The 19,203-nt window shown below is 37.1% G+C and overlaps 1 protein-coding gene across 1 annotated transcript; it reads right to left on the reverse strand.

The window, feature by feature from the left end:
* Positions 1 to 3,494: 3,494 nt before the first annotated feature.
* On the reverse strand, positions 3,495 to 10,012 carry LOC134220122 (glycerophosphodiester phosphodiesterase 1-like). The gene is made up of 5 exons (XM_062699111.1): positions 9,451 to 10,012; positions 9,204 to 9,376; positions 8,762 to 8,960; positions 4,568 to 4,752; positions 3,495 to 4,502 (listed from the first exon to the last, which is right to left on the reverse strand). The coding sequence occupies exons 1-5, from the start codon at positions 9,772 to 9,774 to the stop codon at positions 4,340 to 4,342; spliced, it is 1,044 nt and encodes a 347-aa protein (XP_062555095.1). The 5' UTR covers positions 9,775 to 10,012; the 3' UTR covers positions 3,495 to 4,339.
* Between the last annotated feature and the right edge of the window lie 9,191 nt (positions 10,013 to 19,203).

Here is a 19,203-nt window from a genome sequence, read left to right on the forward strand (position 1 = left end):
TCCCAACGATTAATCGATTCAATAATCGACAAGAATCGAGAGTAATCGATTAATCGGGATTTTACGACAACTATTGGATTTCGATTACTTCAATTAATTGATTCATCGTTATGATAATCGATTAATTTTGATTCGATTACTACTCAACGATGAATCGATTCAATAATCGTCAAGAATCGAGAGTAATCGATCAGTTACTAATCGATTAATCGAGATTTTACGACATCTCTAAGCATCGGCGGAGTTGCTGAGCAAATTTTATTCCAAATACATATGGGATATTGAAAAAATCGGTTCTTCTCAGGGCTTCCATTCTATACAAAGGAAGATTAAGGCGAGGCGAACTTTTTTCAAAGTGCAAATTAACCGCTTGGAGACGCCATAAAGTTGCCTGGCGTCCGTAGCAGAATCACGAGCGCGCGTCGGAGGGAGATGCTACAAATATGTATTTGCATGGATGGCTTCAGTGGCAGTCAAGTTTAATTCTTTCAAGATTCTTATTTGGTTTTGTTATTCCAGCCAATGGCGTGGGTCGTGTGGTCGTTAGTGATTCGAAATATGCATTATTGGGAATTAATCGATTCTTCTCAGGGCCACCATTTTAAACATAGGAAGATTGAGGCGAGACGAATTTGTTCAAAGTACGACGTCGTAGCAGAATTACGTTGCCGTTCGTAGCAGAATAACGAGCGCGTATTGTAGAGAGCTGCTGCAAATATGTATTCTTGCACTGGCACTAGATTCTTCATTTCACCAAACTGTTTTACGTAGTTTACGTCGGGCGGTCGTGTCTTGTACACAACCCTTATGATTTTTCCACTTTTTTTCAATCAAAATCCGAATGTGACATTTATGCCGCGAAATTCACTGGCCAGGCGAAAAATGTACGCATATTTGTCACACCGTGAACTGAGAGATAGTTGGTGTTAATTTGTTTTTACATTTCGCGGGCGACGATTGTATTTCTTTGGTGTGATTTTTCGCTGTAGAAGTGGAACCGGAAATGGAATATCCAATACAGATAATCCAGTGGCAAGGAATCGGAAGACAAGGAAGTCCGATTTAAAAAATTACACAGGTGGGGTGATCGTTTTCCGTTTGCGGAGCCGGCAAACGTTCAATTACCGGTCCAAGAGGTTGACCAACCGGTTCATACCGGCAGTGGCGTAGTTCCCTTACCCGGGACAAGGACATGCACTACATCTTCAACGTTCAAAGGAATCATGACTATCTTATTGAGATGATGTTGACAAAATGTTACCAGGTGAAGCAGTTTTCTTCTGTAGATTTGCAAAAAGTTCTCAATTATTTATAAGTTATGAACTTATTTTCTATTAGGTCATACGGCTTCCACGGTTGGTTGGATTGGATTGTTCAAGAGCATTATTATCAATTCAGTAGAGAACCGAATTATAGCCGCTAACGAAGTTGGGTTTTTCTCACAATCCAAGAAGTGGTGCGCTGTTTTCATTTGGTGGTGCGCTATACAGCGCACCACTTCCGAAATTAGGTTTGACGTATGGATTGTGAGAAAAATCCAACTTCGTTAGCGGCTATAACTCGGATTTCTACTGAATTGATAATATTATCTCGTAAAGGCTGCTGGTCTTTAAGGAGAGCATTACGCCTGTTGGCCCCTACATACGAGCATTCCCATTGTCTGCGTGCATTTGGTCCGAGTCAGTTAATGGTCGCACAGCCAACGAAATCCTATAGCTGTTTTTTCAAAGTTATTATGAAGTACGCTGACCTGAAGACCATTATCTTTTGATTGGATAATTATTGTTCGCAAAATAAGAACTGAAATTTATTCAACACGTTACCCTACTGATAAACAGTAATGAAATTCAGGTCGAGCGCGTACTGTTGGAGAACTTTGAAAATGCTCCTTGGTATCGAACTAGTTTTCAGCAGCAGGAACAACCAACTTAAAACATTACTTGGAACCACAAAAGACCCCGTGGACGCCTTGGGGAAATCGGGAGTTTATAAAATATCATGCCCTCACTGTGACAAAATCTACATAGGACAGACAAAACGAACATTAGACACGAGGTTCAAAGAACATTTGGCAGAAGTCACAAAAGCAACCAAAGACACAGAAAAAGGTTTACATTATCATTTCAAATCAAAAGTAGCAGACCATATATTTATCGAAGCTCACCATTTAACTAAAAACAACATATCGATTCTCAGACACATCCAAAATCCTTGGAAACTTGACGTGAGCAGAAAGCTTAGAAATTTACAAACAAAAACAATTAAACTTACTAATTCGATTCACCTGTACTGCCGCTAACCGCAAGTCAGACTTATCTGGATATGGGCGTCATATACAGATAAGTCTGACTTGCGGTTAGCGGCAGTGTATCTTTTAATTACTATACCCACAAGACGACGACGAACCGATACAAGTGACATGCCCTAATAGTACCCACGTAATTCATACCTTTTGTACCTGTACTCCATATTTAAAGTTAGAAATCAATGTTCTTCTTCAGTCGATAACAAAACACTGAAAAAGTTTTCAAGTAGAAAACGAAATACGTATCTGATGATACATAAGTGAATATAGCGGAAGTAAATGGAAACTTGAAGTATTTTAACCTTGTTCAAACTGATGTCAAACTCAATGACAGCTCCATCGCGCTGCACATTCAGATGCACTTTTAATGCATCTGACGTCGATTTACAACCGTTTGACGCCCAGAATGCGTTGCAGTTATCAAACGGCTAATCTACCCCTTCCAAAGCGATTTTGAATAGCAGACACGAAAGACCATCACCTTGCACGTTTCGAAGGCACTCGAGAATGCCCCTGAAACTAGAACTACGCACTTAACCCGATCCACCGTCGCCTTGATCAGCCGTATCAGTTTATCCGGAAATCCGTTTTCGTGCATTAGCTGCCATAGCTGGTCCCGATCGATTGTATCATATGCGGCTTTGAAGTCGATAAATAGATGATGTGTGGGCACGTTGTATTCGCGGCATTTCTGCAATACCTGACGTACGGCGAACACCTGATCTGTAGTAGAGCGTTCACCCATAAACTGCCCCACGAACTCTCTTGCAATTGGTGTTAGTCGGCGCCATAAAATTTGGGAGAGTACCTTGTAGGCGGCGTTCAGCAATGTGATTACACGGTAGTTGCTACAATCCAGCTTATCGCCCTTTTTGTAGATGGGACACAGGACACCTTCCATCCACTCCTGCGGCAGAACCTCATCCTCCCAAACCTTGGTAATTACCCAGTGCAGCGCTCTAGCCAGTGCCTCACCACCGTGTTTAAACAACAGTTCTCCTGGTAGTTTTTCAACTAGTTCTAAGCAGATAATAACAGCTTGATCTAATCGAGGGATAATATCTTCATTTGTGCAAATATATTATCAATACAAAAGCGTTACGAAAGGATGTTAGAATGTGTTTCATACAATTAATTGTGTCCATCAATAATCCAACTACTGTCATCTTTTAAAACATTAAAACACATATTTACAGCTTTATTTTTTCATATATTTTGATACAAAACAAATGTGTAAACGTCAGCTTGAAAAAGAATACTATTTTCAATATATTTTCTGCACTGTAAATTAAAGAGGGAGATGACATGTGTGCCGAACGCCGTACGTTGGCAGTCTTCTTCTCATCGTTTTGATACTTCTGATTTTGGTATCCACTCTCTGGGTGGTGTACCCTACTTCAGCTTTTTATTTAGTACGGATAGTTATGCTAAGTTGCTTCATTCAAACTTCGTCAATTAGCAAATCAGTTGAATAGCAATTTTATGTCCAACAAAATCTATCGAACCCTCCGATGATTTGTGATTAAAAATTGAAGTAAATTGAAAACAAAATCATCGGATCATTGTTGGGTAGACGAATATTTCATGATTTCAACTCCCTGAAACTGAACAAATTTATAAAACCTAAACTGTATTTTTTCGTAAATTTATTCGAAATCGTAATTCGTATGAGTATAGTACGGTCTAGTTAGATAAAAGAAAAAAGAGAGGTGATGACAATATCTTATTTTCAATCACACAGGTGTATAGCCTTAACTAATCCACATGAATATCTCTTCAGCGAGACTCTCATCGATAAATAGTAAAATGGTCTTACAATTAAACATAAATATACTATTTAAAAAAATCAGCTGCTTAAAAAGGAACACAAAACTTTACATAAAGCTTCCAAGAAATGCTTATCGAGATGGCCTCTAGAATGAATGATACACACTACGTCTCACACGCTGCACTCGTGATTTTTTCACACACTATTTTGACTCGACGATGCTTTACCACTATGTATACCTACTTAGGCAGTAGTCGAACCTTCAATTACTTGCGCTTCCCTCGAAAAATCACCTGAGGTTCTGAGCGTAGTGAATCGGTCAGATATTGAGTTTTCGTTACTTGCTGGAAATATCGCTTCTCGTTCGGTGAGTTGATCGTGTAAACTATGGGCCGGACGCCCACGTTGTGCCATAATGTCGATATTTGCCTAGAACGGGTAAAAGGTGTTTTCTTCGAATGCAATTTCCAGTAACATACAAAAAACTCGCTTACGCATTGAATTCGTCTTTGTGAATGAACACCAAGCTGATTCCGATAACTGGAGATATTATGTTACGAAAGATTGCCCCATAGACCGACATCAGAATAGTGGAAGCATTGAGGTATTGCTGGGTTGTCGAAAGTGACGACTTTTCCATCCATAGTCCACAAACGAGATCAGGGCAAAGCTGACGCAACTAAAATACAATGAATGTGGTAATTATTGGCCTTGTAAAATAGGAAGCTATGCAAATTTCAATTTTGTAACCTAACAAACACACACACACACTTAAAATAAATCGCCGAATTCGGTAAAATTTTACCGAAATCTCAACAGCAGAACTGTTCGGTAAATAATTGAACTGATTTTCGGTGATTTTGACAGTTGAGCAGTGGAAAAAAATTAGAAGGGTTATGTACAAGACACAACCGCCCAACGTAAACTACGTAAGGCAGTTTTGTTCATTGAGGATTGTAGTGCCATCATGCATGAATATTTTTAGAAAATTCATTTGATTACTTATGTCACTGGTTTCGAACAAAACTAGCGTATCTTAAGATATGCAAATTGTTGGCGATTCAAACCATGCCAAATCCCATCAGAATCATGGCCTATAGATTTGCTCATGATTCGAATCGCAATTTGCATCATTGCATGATATTTACGTGTTCTTCATTGTTGAATGCATTGAATTAACTGTTTTTCGTCTAAAACAATGGCTAATAATTGCACATATGAACAAAACATACGACTCGATTGCGTTTTGACGCTTTTTAGAACGAAATCATTTTTCGGCGAGTGAGCGAAGCGATGCGATTCTGGCCGAGAAACTCAAGCGCGATGCTCCCCTTTCAAAATCGCAGGCGAGTTAGCTCGTGCATGAAACCTCGATGATGCAGATTTGAGTATGATTCTATGGATAAAATATTCGTGCAACCATTTTATTAATATCATTGCAAGACTTTAGAATCAGGGAGCAAGAAGGTAATAGCTCTATTGTAACTCATATAGCCCGTTGCAAGAACGTATGCGTTCCGAAGCTTTTGTCGTATACCGCATGATTGCACCCACGTATTATGAAAATATCTTAAGTGCATTCACACTTCCTGAATCAAAGTTAAAACCTTCTGATTCAGACGCGCATTTAATTGGACAAAATATTATTAGGCCGATATAAATATTTTTTAAAAATATGCCCCCCCCCCCTTCGGATTGTTTTGCTGAAAAAAAACAATTTGAGGGGCAACAAAAAAAAAATTCCGGTGAATTTTGAGAACTTTCAAAACATTCTTTAACAAATCCGAGGAGTTTTAAAAAAAAAAATTTCCATTTTAATTTTTATTTTTTACTAGCAGACCCGACGAACTTTATTTCGCCTAAAATTGATTTATTTTCTGATTAGTTCTCGAGTTATGCAGAAATTTTTGGTTTATTTGTATGGGAGCCCCTCTTTCCAGAAGGGGGAGGCGTTGCAAACCATCACAGAAACATATCTTCTCTTCCAAAACCTCCACACGCCAGATTTGGTTCCATTTGCTTGATCTCGAGTGTCGAGTGATGAAATTGGTGTTTTATTTGTATAGGAGCCAGGTTTCAAAGAGGAGATGGGGCCTCGAACCATCTTAAGAACCTTCCCCGGCCCCAAAAACCTCTGCATTCAAATTTTAACGCCGCTAGATTCAATAGATGAAGAAGATTACCCCCTCCCCCTTGACTTTGCGGAGATCATAATTTTCCATAAATATGTGTAACGGCCTTTTTAGTTTTCAGTTTGCAAAAAAATGCTTAACATTTTTCCAGTCGTTTTTTAATATAAACATGTTTGTGCAATTACATTGCGATGATTGCATTACTAGCAAGGGCATTGGCATTGATAACGATTGATCGTCTCATGCCTGCACAAACATGCCCCTATCTGCAAGGCTTTTTATACAGCATGCACTACATTACGCATTTTTGTTACATTTGTTTCAACCGCGGTCACTGGTCCGGCTCCATTGCGAAACACCGCACAAAAAGCAGAGTCCAAAAGCCAACCGCACTGAACGGCGACGACCGAAACGAGACTCTAGCGGACAAGAAAAGAGGGTGCTGCCAAAATGATCCGATACCCTATTTTAACGTTCATAACCCAAAGTTTCAATACAATTGACAAATTGGTAGAGAATTTCCGAGTCGCTTGATATATGAATCTCAAAAATCCATCGGAAGATAAAGGCGCTATTAACGTTCAAAATCTTACATGATTTCGTGACGGTCTCGAATTTGGAAATTTTCATTTGTCACCCTGTATCCGAGTCTTCCCCTTAGACGTAGTTTACGTCAAAATTACAAAAAATCTGTAAAATGAATTACCGAACAGTTCTGCTGTTGAGATTTCGGTAAAATTTACCGAATACGGTGAAATGAGTTAAGTGTGCACACACACACAATTTAAACAAGTTTTTAGTACTCATTATTATTATTATTATTTCTCAGATTAAGACCAGAGTGGCCTGAGCAGTAAATAAAAGTCTCCTCCATTCAACTCGGTCCATAGCTGCACATCACGCTTCGACTTGAAATGTGTAAAGATTTTACAAGTAAAGAGAAGTGTATTAATTCACACTCGAGAGCGTTTACACGTGCGTGTGATTAAAGCCAGAAGAAACATCGATAAAGAGTGATTTTCGGTCGCGTGTATTTACTGTTGTATGTAGAAAAAGTCTATATTTGGGCACTCACAACAACTTATTTGCATGGAAGCCTAAATGTATGCATTTTGGTAAGCAGCATATTATCATTTTCCTGTACTCTTTACACTTGTGGGCTTGTGTGATGAAAGTGGGTATGACGCACGCTCTTTCATACAAAGTGAAAATGTATTTCTACACGATACACTCGGAAAAGTTTTTACACTTTCACTTAAATACTCGGTCGAGCTCGGTGAACCAAGCCCCGCAGTCTCCGATCTATCCTCCTTGCTCAGTGCACACCTAGCATTCTTGTGTCGGTCAGATCGTTTTTGAGAAATATTTTCAGTGGATTTGGGACCGCTGGCTCTTGGTACGCCGTCGATTGTAGCGGCTATCTATCGTACTGCTCCAATATTGTTCTTCTTCTTTGTGGAACATCTTCTACTGACAAATATAGGGTGCGAGTAATCTGGTAAGAATGCTCATTTCTCCGAGCTGTAGATATGCGTTGTTACACGAACATTCATACTACATTTCTGCCGCCTGACGTTTCTTGCACTGTATGCTATAGCTATAGCTCAGCGATATTGGGTGCTTTCTGTGCAGCGAGTAGTGCAAAGCTGCGTGTGGGTGAATGAGGCTGGCCCCTCTACTATACGATGTGCCTAACGTTGCACTGCCATATGGATTGCTCCCGAGTCCCTTTGCTTGCTGGTTAGATCACTCACGTTGATCGTCGTGTCATGGGCTCGTGCATCTTCGATGCGGCTATTATACTGCCCTTCCTCACGATGGTCAGGTTCTGGTGTCGATTATCTGCCTTGTACTGCGAGTAATGAATAAGTGAATGTGCAGGAAAACGTCCCAGTCGCTTTCCACGCCATGTGATTCGTTCGGTGGACTGCATGTAAGGTATTTAATTACCTGATAATATAACGGGGGGATCAGTTCACTTTGTTCCATGCTTTGTTGGATTTCGACACATCACACAATGGAAGTCATTCTTTTCTTGATTCTTTTCTGTGTTCGAGAGTGTGAGAACTTTCGTGTAGTTTTGTCGAACTTGCTTCATTACAACAAAGTCTTGTTGTGTCCCAGAACAAAAATACGTAACACGTTACAGGCGTAACATGTTACAGGCGCACAGTCTGCACGACTCATAATGGTTACATTATGGTGCAGCATTTCTTCCAGCTTTTAGTACCAGCGAAGTATTAGTTTACAGCTTCACTATAAAAATGAATTGCCAAGATGTTGCCTTTAGTTAGTAGTTTGTCGAGTGCAGCAAAAGCATTTTGTTAAATACTCGAGCAGCTCTCTGAACGACCGTAATGTAGACATAATGAAATATAGCTTAAAAATTAGTAGTCACTTATTAACTTATCCTAACTGAGATCCATTTGCACACTCATTCCCAATACTTCATCATGCTGAAATTTCGTGATACGTACGCTCTTTTCCGAAAGAGTTTCCGCCAAGAGGAGTGTTTTGCTGAGAGGGCAGTTCAAGCGACGTGATTAATCAACCTACCTGATAAATAGCAATCGGTGATGAACAGCAGAACACAATACGTTTCGTTAGAAGTGAATTGTTTCCAATGGCCTCTCGAACAAGCTCTATCAGTTTAGCATTGGTATGTGATGCTAGCAGAAACACGGTCAACTCATTAGTCTCCAACAGTTTAAGCAACCTCTCAAACGTAAGTATCTTCTCTGATTGAAAATGTTGCCTGAAATTAATAAAAAATCATTTCAATACACGAAAAATTGTTTGGTATAGTACAGCAAACATATACTTTGAAGCAAGAATAATTAATGTTTGCATCCAAGGGTCAAATATTGTTATTTAACCATGCTAATCTTTTCGATCACATTCACATAGACCGATGACTTGTTTTACCGTATATTTTCGCATTGCTCAATTACTGATCTATACTCATTTTTCTATCTGTAACACGATATAAACTACTTACCCTAGTGGATGATGTTCTGAAATATTGAAATTTTCCAGAGCACTCAACTTCAACTTATGAATGGGTTCATTTATATTAGCTTTCTCCAAAGTCGTTCGGCTCAGCACTATCAGATGTCCATCGCTTGTGATGTTGAGATCAAGAAGTATATTGTAGCACTTCTGTGACAAGCACTGAAAATACACAAATTAATTTAATCCTAACCGATTGAAAGTCACATTGTGCTAACTATGGAAATGACTCATACGTGATTTATGGCTGCGAGAGAGTTCTCAGGAGCATCGAAAGCCCCACCTCTGCTGACTATCGGCCAGTACAGCACCTCAGATCCGACGAGTTTTTCACTTCGGTGCAACAACGACTGCACAATTTCACTAGCCGGACATTTCAGCTTAACAAATTTGGAAGCTATGCAAACTAAGAAAAAGAGCAGCATAAGCCACGGGATTCCAATCGAGGCAAAATTGCAGCAAAGCCACAGTGCGTTGAACAGAAATGTGAGGCATGTTGTTAAGAACCAAAATAGCTGGTAAATCATCTTCAAAGCTTTCAAGATTGTCGAGAAATACATGCAGACGAGATTTCGCTCGGTGCAATACGATTGTATTAAACAGTGAAGCTGGTTTCAATTCAAGAACACCACATTTTTCCTATGCGAATTTTTGCTTTTCTGTGCGAGAAGTAATTGAACACTATTTCCCGTTAATGATCTATGCTAAAAGTTATTTAGCTTCTGTCAAGAAGTATTGAATAAAATGAGATGGACTACATTTTCGCAGTATCTTTCTAATCACGTTGAAATGAAACGAAGCTATATAATCACTGCGCATGTTTGTCAAGCAAACAAAACTTGCTAGTGCTCACTTTGTATGTGTGTGCTCTTTTTGCAAAGCTACACAGAAAAAAATAAAGTACCAAAAAAAGTTTTAAAAAACTCATCTACGAAGTACGAAGTTCACTTTTTTAACTCGCTAGAAGGTAAAAAGCATCATTATCGATCGCAAGCATTTTAATTACCCGCGCAGCGCGGTCATCTTAGTTTCGTCACTCGTTCCCGTATCGGTCAATATTTTCGGCTCTCAATTTGGTTGCTGTATTCCGTAGCAGTGACGTTTGACAATTGACAGTTTATCAAATAATAGCAGCGCTCTTACCGCTCTACCAAATTTGGTCACCTGTCAGTCGCGCTACTGTTATAGCAGCGCGTTTAGTAGCGACAGGTATTTAAAGTGTCAAGTAATGATACTGCGCTGCCAAACGGCTAATACTCGCGCCCAGCATTGGCGTAACTACAAGGGGGCTAGGGGTGGCTTCAGCCCCACCTAGGATCTTGCTAGCCCCCCCCCCCCTAGAAAATTTGTTGCTTTGCATAAGTAAATGCAGTAAATGCAGAAAATAAATTGTATTCATTATCCCTCTCTTCGAAACACTACAGCAATTTGAATCTATTCGATCAAGTTTTTGAACTTCGGGCATTGTTTGGGAAAAAAATTTTAGATTTTGAAATTTCTAAGACTTTGATTGAACAAAAAAAAATTCAAATATAGAGAAAACGTGAAATTTTGGTCAAGTTGTTTCGATTTCAAATGGCATATATTTCGTAGGTTACCGTAGATTTTCTAACAAATCCTGAGTTTACAATGGAATCGGGTCTTAAAATGAAGAATCGATATTCGATTTTCTTTCAGGGAACGACGAAGTTAATCATCCTAAACGCGTCAGTTTTTCATTTGACTCAAACATCGAAAGGAACATTGTTTAATTTGAAATTTAAAAATAGGTGAAAAATGCTTCCTCGACATTTTCAGTCTTGTTTGACAAAAGATATTTTAGTTACTAGATAAAGATTGTCGCTACGGTTCCCTTCGTTCTGCTGTCCGAAACATGTGTGGTACATACCTGTCAAATCGTAATTTTTAATTTTTAACAAAAATCTGAAGGGAGCGGAAAGCAAGGATGTTTATATTTAGAAATTATATTCAAACATAGGCAACATTATTTATTCAAGTTTCGTTTATTTTCATTATAAAGGCCCAATGCCCATGTATAAAGACGCTATAAGTGCATGCTGCGCAGGTATGCATCGATTCGGCTTTACCGCTTTTTCCCGGTGCACACCTGCGTCTTTAAATTTGATTCAATTCATTTTTCTTCTTTATATTTCCTGATTTCCTTCACTTTTGATGAGGTATTTGGTTGGACTGTCAGTTGCCTCGAGAAATGGATTCCTTCCGCTGGTGAAGAACTGCCGCATGCTGTTCAAAAGAAGTTCCCGAAGTATATGTACCTGATCCAACCTGATCCGTTTAGAAAAAAAATGTAAGGATCGAAGAGATAGTGAATCTAGTGGAAAATGGAAAACCATGAGAATCAAGATGAGAATTCATTTTGGTTACTTACCGTTTAGTCAATTCCGCTTCTGATATGGTAAAGATGATCAAATTCGTTGATAATCCGACTAGCAGATTTTGCCGTCTGACGCTTTTTGTTGTTATTTTTGCCTTATAACAAGCTTTTTAAATTGTATGTGCAGCATATTATTTTCTATTCAATGCACTTTAAATTCATTCAACTCAATATTGCGTTTTAAATAGCTTAACCATATTTTTTATTAGGCGCAATAAATCCTAAATTACACTCAGCGAACTGGACTATCGAAATTCATAACTGGCGCCTTATGAATCTTCGACTGATTATTCCACCAACAGTAATTCTTATACGCAGTTACCTTCCTGAGTAATCAAGCGTCGATGGGCGTGTAGTCTACATACCGGCCTCCCGACCCCGACGTCCATGGTTCGAACCCAGTCTGCCGCACTTCACTTTTTTTTCAAATGAAAATCATCATTCATAAGGCAACTTATTGAAATTCATACCGATTCCTTGTGGCAAATTTTCATAAGGCGTTTGATTGAAAATCATACGTCCATTTTATGCCTTCAGTTAAGGTTTTAAGTGCGAATCCATTTAAAATATATCATTTGATTTATTTGAGTGTAGGCTTTCTCCATCCTCTCAAAGTTACGTGCCATGATATCAATGTCGTCGGCGAAACCAAATAACTGGACGGACTTCGTGAAAATCGTACCACTCGTGTCAATCCCTGCCCTTCGTATTACTCCCTCCAAAGCGATGTTGAATAGCAGACAACCCAAGTAACACGGTTTGTTGTATGAGTGTAAAAAATACATCTTTCGAACATATAGTATGTTACGTTTTAGTATGAAAAACTGCTTTGATTACTTTCACACGACCCAAGCAGCGCAAAAATTATCGATATTTTCAACATCTTTCAGTTGCAACCTTGTTTTTGATTGCACATTCACAAGACTAAACTTAAGTACTAAGGATGTTTTCAGTAACCGACTTTCAACATGGTTCTGTCAAATTGAATAACAAAACAAAAATGCTGACCAACACGTTCAAAGAAAAAAAAATTATACAAAAAACGAATGAAAACAAGCATGCATGAAATGATGAACACTATTTTATTAATAATAATAAACATATACAAACTGAATAAATAAATCAAATTTGTTTCGAAGTCTCGGTCGAAACATTATATGCGGCTCATGTTTCATTGGCTAACTTTTCATTTTACTTCTCCTAAATTCATGCGCCATTGATTGAAGAAAAATATAACTATGCCGAAGCATAATTTTGAAATTGATATGTAAACAAATTCTCGAATCTGCAAAAGAAAAACAATATGGCGAGTTGTCGATAAACAACAGGGTCGATGAAGAACGTTCATAACATTGATCTTAAAAGATGTTTAAATTACGTTAAACTTTTATCATTGTGGAATATATTCTGACGAAACAAATGTCAAAAATTAACATGTTATGACATTGTTCGTAAAATCTTTCTGTAGACATGTTTCATGTTGTGAGAATGTAAAACGAAACATCTCAAAAAACCAAACAAATGTCAAAAACTGACATGTTATCAGCAAGTTGTGAGAATGTAGTATGAAACTTCTTCTCTGATCAAATTGCTGTATGTTTTGCAAAAACCTTATCATAGCTTTCCTTGAACATAACATGTTTTGTATTTCATTTTCCCGACCTTTATTCAACATCATTATTAGATATTCGGTAATAATGATGTTTTCGGTGTTACTTGGGACGAGAGACCATCACCTTGCCGTAACCCTCTACGCGTTTCGAAGGGACTCGAGAATGCCCCTGAAACTCGAACTACGCACATCACCCGATCCATCGTCGCTCAAAATGTATTAAACACACAAATATTGTTTATACTGATTTAGAATTTTACCAGAATTTTTATAACATCGGTTCAAGTATTCTTGAGCGATGCACTATCGTTTGCAACCATAAATGAGGTAGGGCTTTAGGACCCAATTCCCCCATTGGCTTCAGGAAATTAACATTGTTCAGCATCTATTTCACTGGTTTTCCGTGCGAAAAAGCGATATTTAGATGAAATTTCGAGGAAATGAGTTTGTTCAAGAAGGCGAGCGTTACAATGCGTTACGCTTAAAAGTATACATCACTGAAAATCTTAGAACGTACACAATAAATTTTTGTCGAAATTGTGAATTTAAAACGCAGGAATCTTCTCATTGATGCATGCCAATCGAAAGATAAGACTTGGCTTCGACGAAATTTACCAGGATAAATTAGAAATTCGACTTTGAAGAGACTAAATTGGGGGTGTCCAAAATGTGTACATTTGGGGGTCCAACATATGTTGCACTGTCCAAAACGAAGAAAATTTTCATTTCAGCAATCATTTCAAAATGGCAAATTTCACTGATTTATCAATAACTGAAGCTCATTTCGAATTTCTATTTCATAAAAAAAAACTTTCATCTTTGAAATGGTGTCATTTCCGCCCATATAGAACCTGTGTTTCAAAAGATATAATCATATATTGGGATGCACTTCCTCTAGGGGTCCAAAATAGGACAGTTACCCTAACGCTTGAGCAGTGCTTTATTTTTGTCCAATGGTACATTGTTCTAAATATAACATCTGAGGCTAGAGAGTGAAATCTCTTCAAAATGTCACGTGTCATTTCTAGATTGCTTTGAGAATAGGTCGTATGTGCAAAAGAGTGATTCTCTTTGTTCACGCTCTCTTTCGCTAATAGATCGGCAAGTTTAGCATTTTCTGCTACATTTTCACTTTAGCACGCTAGACAAAGTTATTGCCTTTAGATATCTGCCAAAAAATCCAACATAAATTTGTGTATAGCTTTGTAATAATCGAAAGAGAATGTAACCGAAGAGAGGCTCTCTTTTGCACATACGACCTATTCTCAAAGCACTCTAGATTTGACATAGGCTGTGAACCATTCCACCGATTCGTTTAACTTTTAGTTAAAATTTGACAGTTCGATGATTATTTCGCCGTGGTTAAAAATAACCCTGCTCCGGAGCATGGTTAGATTTGACAGTTCAATAGTTAAACTTTGTTCGCGAGAAAATTGGAGCCAAATCCATTTCGTTCCGAATAACTATCAATCTGTCAAAACTCAAATGGGTCGGCTTCGGAGTAAAATTTTAACCACGATGGGAAAATAACCATCGAAGTGTCAAATTTAAACTAAAAGTTAAACGAATCGGTGGAATGGTCCCGGTCCAATTTAAAACGCACGGGGACCAGAATCCGACGGAAAATTTTCCCGAGGTGTAAGGTACCCGGATAAAAATGTACTATTGGTTCAATAGTGTAAACAATTAAATTACCATACAATGTACGGTATACAATAGGATACATTGTTTCTTGATGGTTGCACAGATTGTATCAACACTGAGGATACAATACATCAACATATTTCTTTAATGTAGCAATACTTGAAATTATTTTTGAAAAATTTTCTTTCATAAGATTCATACATTGATAACTTTTGAAACTTTTCTTTACATTGCATATAAACTATATAACAATATTTGCCTCATAGCGCCAAATATGCATTTTTTCCCTTTAAATTGCATTGTTGAACAGTAAAGCTGTCACAACTGAGAAATCAAAAATCGTATTGTTTTACTACCCGCATAATAAAAAACAACATGTTATATGGTCAGAATCATTATTACGATGTAAGATATAGCTTCACAGTTTACGTTGCGGTTATCGTATACTTTTCGATCGATTCAACCATAACTGCTCGACAACATCACTAAATGTCAACATATAACATGCTGTCTCTGAAATGTTTTCTATTTCCTGCATTATATGTCAACATTTTATCATACTGTTGAGCGAAAATTTTGCACGCGAAAACAGACGTTTTTTTATGGTGACATAACTTAACAACCCATTCAACATATTGTTATTTGTCAAATAACCGTACCACAAACTGTTAAAACTTTATATGAGATTGTTCATTTACAGTTGTCAACAGTAAAGGATACTGTTGTCGACCGCACGGGAAAATATCCATTTACAGTTTGTAATTATGCGGGTATACAAATACAATACAATCCATTGTATTTTGAACAGTTTCGTTCGGATATTTCAACAATATATTAACCATACACTCTATTGTGTGACGAAAAAAATGTATGGAAAAATCTCAGATTTTGTATAGTTACGATACTTAACAACCCGTACATTCTATTGCGAAAACTTCATTTACATTCGAATAAATGGTTCATAACAATGCATTTTAATGTATTTCTATGGTTTTATTTACAATATAATCTATTGCCAATTTAATGTTATTAATAGTAGTGTTACAATAAATTGTATTGTTATTCTACTGTATTTTTTATTCGGGTAGCCTTTCGTTTTTAATTGAATCATTGACGAATTCGTCAATGATTAAATTGCTTCTAGAATATTTGGGAAGAGTTTTAAAAACTTTTTCGTATGGTTTCCCGTGAAGATTTTTTCGATTATCATATTTCTGCTTCTTCTTCTTCATGCAACATCAAAACGCCAATGGAATATTCCATATAAATATTTCATATGAAAGAGATCCCGAATAAAAAATACAGTAGAATAACAATACAATTTATTGTAACACTACTATTAATAACATTAAATTGGCAATAGATTATATTGTAAATGAAACCATAGAAATACATTAGAATGCATTGTTATGAACCATTTACTCAAATGTAAATGAAGTTTTCGCAATAGAATGTACGGGTTGTTAAGTATCGTAACTATACAAAATCTGAGATTTTTCCATACATTTTTTTCGTCACACAATAGAGTGTATGGTTGATATATTGTTGAAATATCTAAACAAAACTGTTCAAAATACAATGATTTGTATTGTATTTGTATAGTAAAACAATACGATTTTTGATTTCTCAGTAGTGACAGCTTTACTGGTCAACAATGCAATTCAAAGGGAAAAAATGCATATTTGGCGCTATGAGGCAAATATTGTTGTATAGTTTATATGCAATGTAAAGAAACGTTTCAAAAGTTATCAATGTATGTATCTTACGTACGAAAACGTTTCAAAAACAATTGTAAGTACAGTATACCCCCGCTGATCCGACAAATGTATGGCCGGACTATCGAGGTTTCTCTCGTTAATCCGACTGTCAAATCCATACAAATTAACCAAAACAAAATCACAGCACAAATTTGAAAACTGACAGCATAATGTGTTTAAATGGGTGTTGATACTTTTTAATCCGGAAAATTGCGAATTAGCGAGATCCGGACTAACGAGCCGTCGGATTAGCGAGGTCCGGATAAGCGGGGGGATACTGTACAGCAGAGGCGTCGCGTGATCAATTCTTTAACCTGTGCACTATTTTAATATTTCGAGAAAAACACATAAAAAGGACCTGAAATAATAAACAAATTATTTTCCAGCGCATATCTCAATACTGCCCATGATTTCATAGTTGGCGTATCAACCATTCGAAATTTAAGCGAATTTATTTTATTACGCCTTCACTAGGTCACTAAAACCGCTGTAACATCGATACGTTGCATGTTCCAAGTCTAATTTAGGTGCTTACGGGTTAAAATGTTATAAATCTGTTATGTTTGTCCTTAAATCATTCGAAATACACGCGCAAGTGCAATGGCTGATATGTCAACTATGAAATCATGGGCAGAATGTGTTTGCTTATTTTGTTGCATCTAACTGGTTCTTAGCTACTTCTTATTTTCTGAATTAACTCAAACTTAACTAAGCTTCAAAGTGAGTTAAGTAAAATTAAAAATTACTATCATCAGAATCGTTTCCAATGTGACAAATAAGCAATATATCTATTCGGAAATTATTGAGCTGGCACTTTCAATTCTAATTTGAGTTATTCGTAAAATGAGACGAAGTATTAAATACAGAAAAGGAAACTGGAATATATCAATCATGCAAAGGCTCTAATAATAATTTGTAATTAGCATGTCATATCAGAAAAATAAAGTCTGTACAATAAAGAGAACAATGAAGTTCATAGCCCTTTACTCTTCTCAATTAATAATTATTCTATTTACAATTTATATCATTGATCAATATTCTGGACTGGACAGATGTCGAGATGCATGGAAACTTGCTCTTAAAAAAATTCAAAAAATTTGTGTGGACCATGACCATTGACATTTAACCAAAGGGATGACAAGCTACGCCATCTTTGTCACATCTTTTCTGAATCACCAATACGAGTGCACTGCGAATGCAACATAAACAATTGCGAGGGTGAAAATGATATAAAACGATCAAAGTCATAGACAGTACCTTGTGCAACTAGCATTCTAAATAATTGAGCAAATAAGTTGAACATTCTTAAGTTTGAAGCATGGAATCGAGTGTAAATTTGTTTTAGTTGATAATTCGTTTAATTTTTTTCTATTTTCTCATGATTGTATAATGTTGCATTATTGAGTGGTATGGGCGTTTTGCATCATATTCTCCTGTAAAAACGAAAACATTCAAAATTCACGCACATACTATAGCAAAATAAATCAGTATTGGGGTAATTTGACACTGGGGGATAAATTTATCCCCCAAAAAAGAACTAATAGGCAAACCTGTCAAAATCCATAGTAAAAAAATTGGATGTCGCTCCCATGATTTTTTTACGTACAGGTTATCCGACTTGTCAATATCCCCAACTCACCCATTTTGGATTTTTGTATGGAATTTATGCTCGTTTGTTTACGTTTTGCACTGAAAATGTATGTTTCCCCCCCGCGCTGGTTATTCCCATCTACTGACGAAGTCGGATAACCTGTACATAAAAAAAATCTTGGTCGCTCCTCTGCATTTAACTTACCCCCTCCCTAACTAAATATATTGGATTCCTCGAAAAAAAAAACCTTTAAAAATAAATTTCTTAAAAAATGTTGACCCGTTTCATATTCGCTAATTCTGCGACAATATAGATTTTCATCAGAAGATGAAATGTCTGTTAACAATATGTTAATATTGTAGGATACTTCAACGTCGAATATAACAGGCGTATTTATAAACAGGCTTTATTACTCTTATTAGCAGTTTTTTTTTTTCTCAATAAAAGTATGTTTATTTATTTGCTTTGATTTTACATCTAGTGTACATTGTAAGTGTTTGGCCACACGGCCCTTCATCTTTGTTATTAGTTTTTTATTATTATTATTATTTTGAAAAGGAAGTAATTTGAAAATTCTCTAGTATGTTATGGAAGCCTATTGCAGGCATTAGTTCATTTTGAAAAATTTGATAACCTAACTACTATGTACACTAATATTTAAAATAAAAAAAATGATAACCTAGATTGGAACTAGCGCCCTAATTGGAGCGTGATCCGAATGGAAGCAACAGACCCTAAACTTTGCTTTACACTCACCAAAGCGTTAATGCAAGGTTTTTATCCCGGCCAGACGGAGGACCTCGGATGTTCTTGCCCTGGGAGGGGTGTTGAGGATCATCCTTCAGGAATTTGTTTTGGACCCGTTGAAGTTTGAGGTGGTGGGTTTTAGCGCAGCTCTCCCAGACCGGCATGCCATATTCGATCACAGGGAGGATGATTTGCTTGTAGACAGCAAGCTTATTTTTCAGGGACAATGACGACCGGCGGTTG

The sequence above is a fragment of the Armigeres subalbatus genome, chromosome 3 (genome assembly GCF_024139115.2).
Source record: "Armigeres subalbatus isolate Guangzhou_Male chromosome 3, GZ_Asu_2, whole genome shotgun sequence".
Lineage (NCBI taxonomy): Eukaryota > Metazoa > Arthropoda > Insecta > Diptera > Culicidae > Armigeres > Armigeres subalbatus.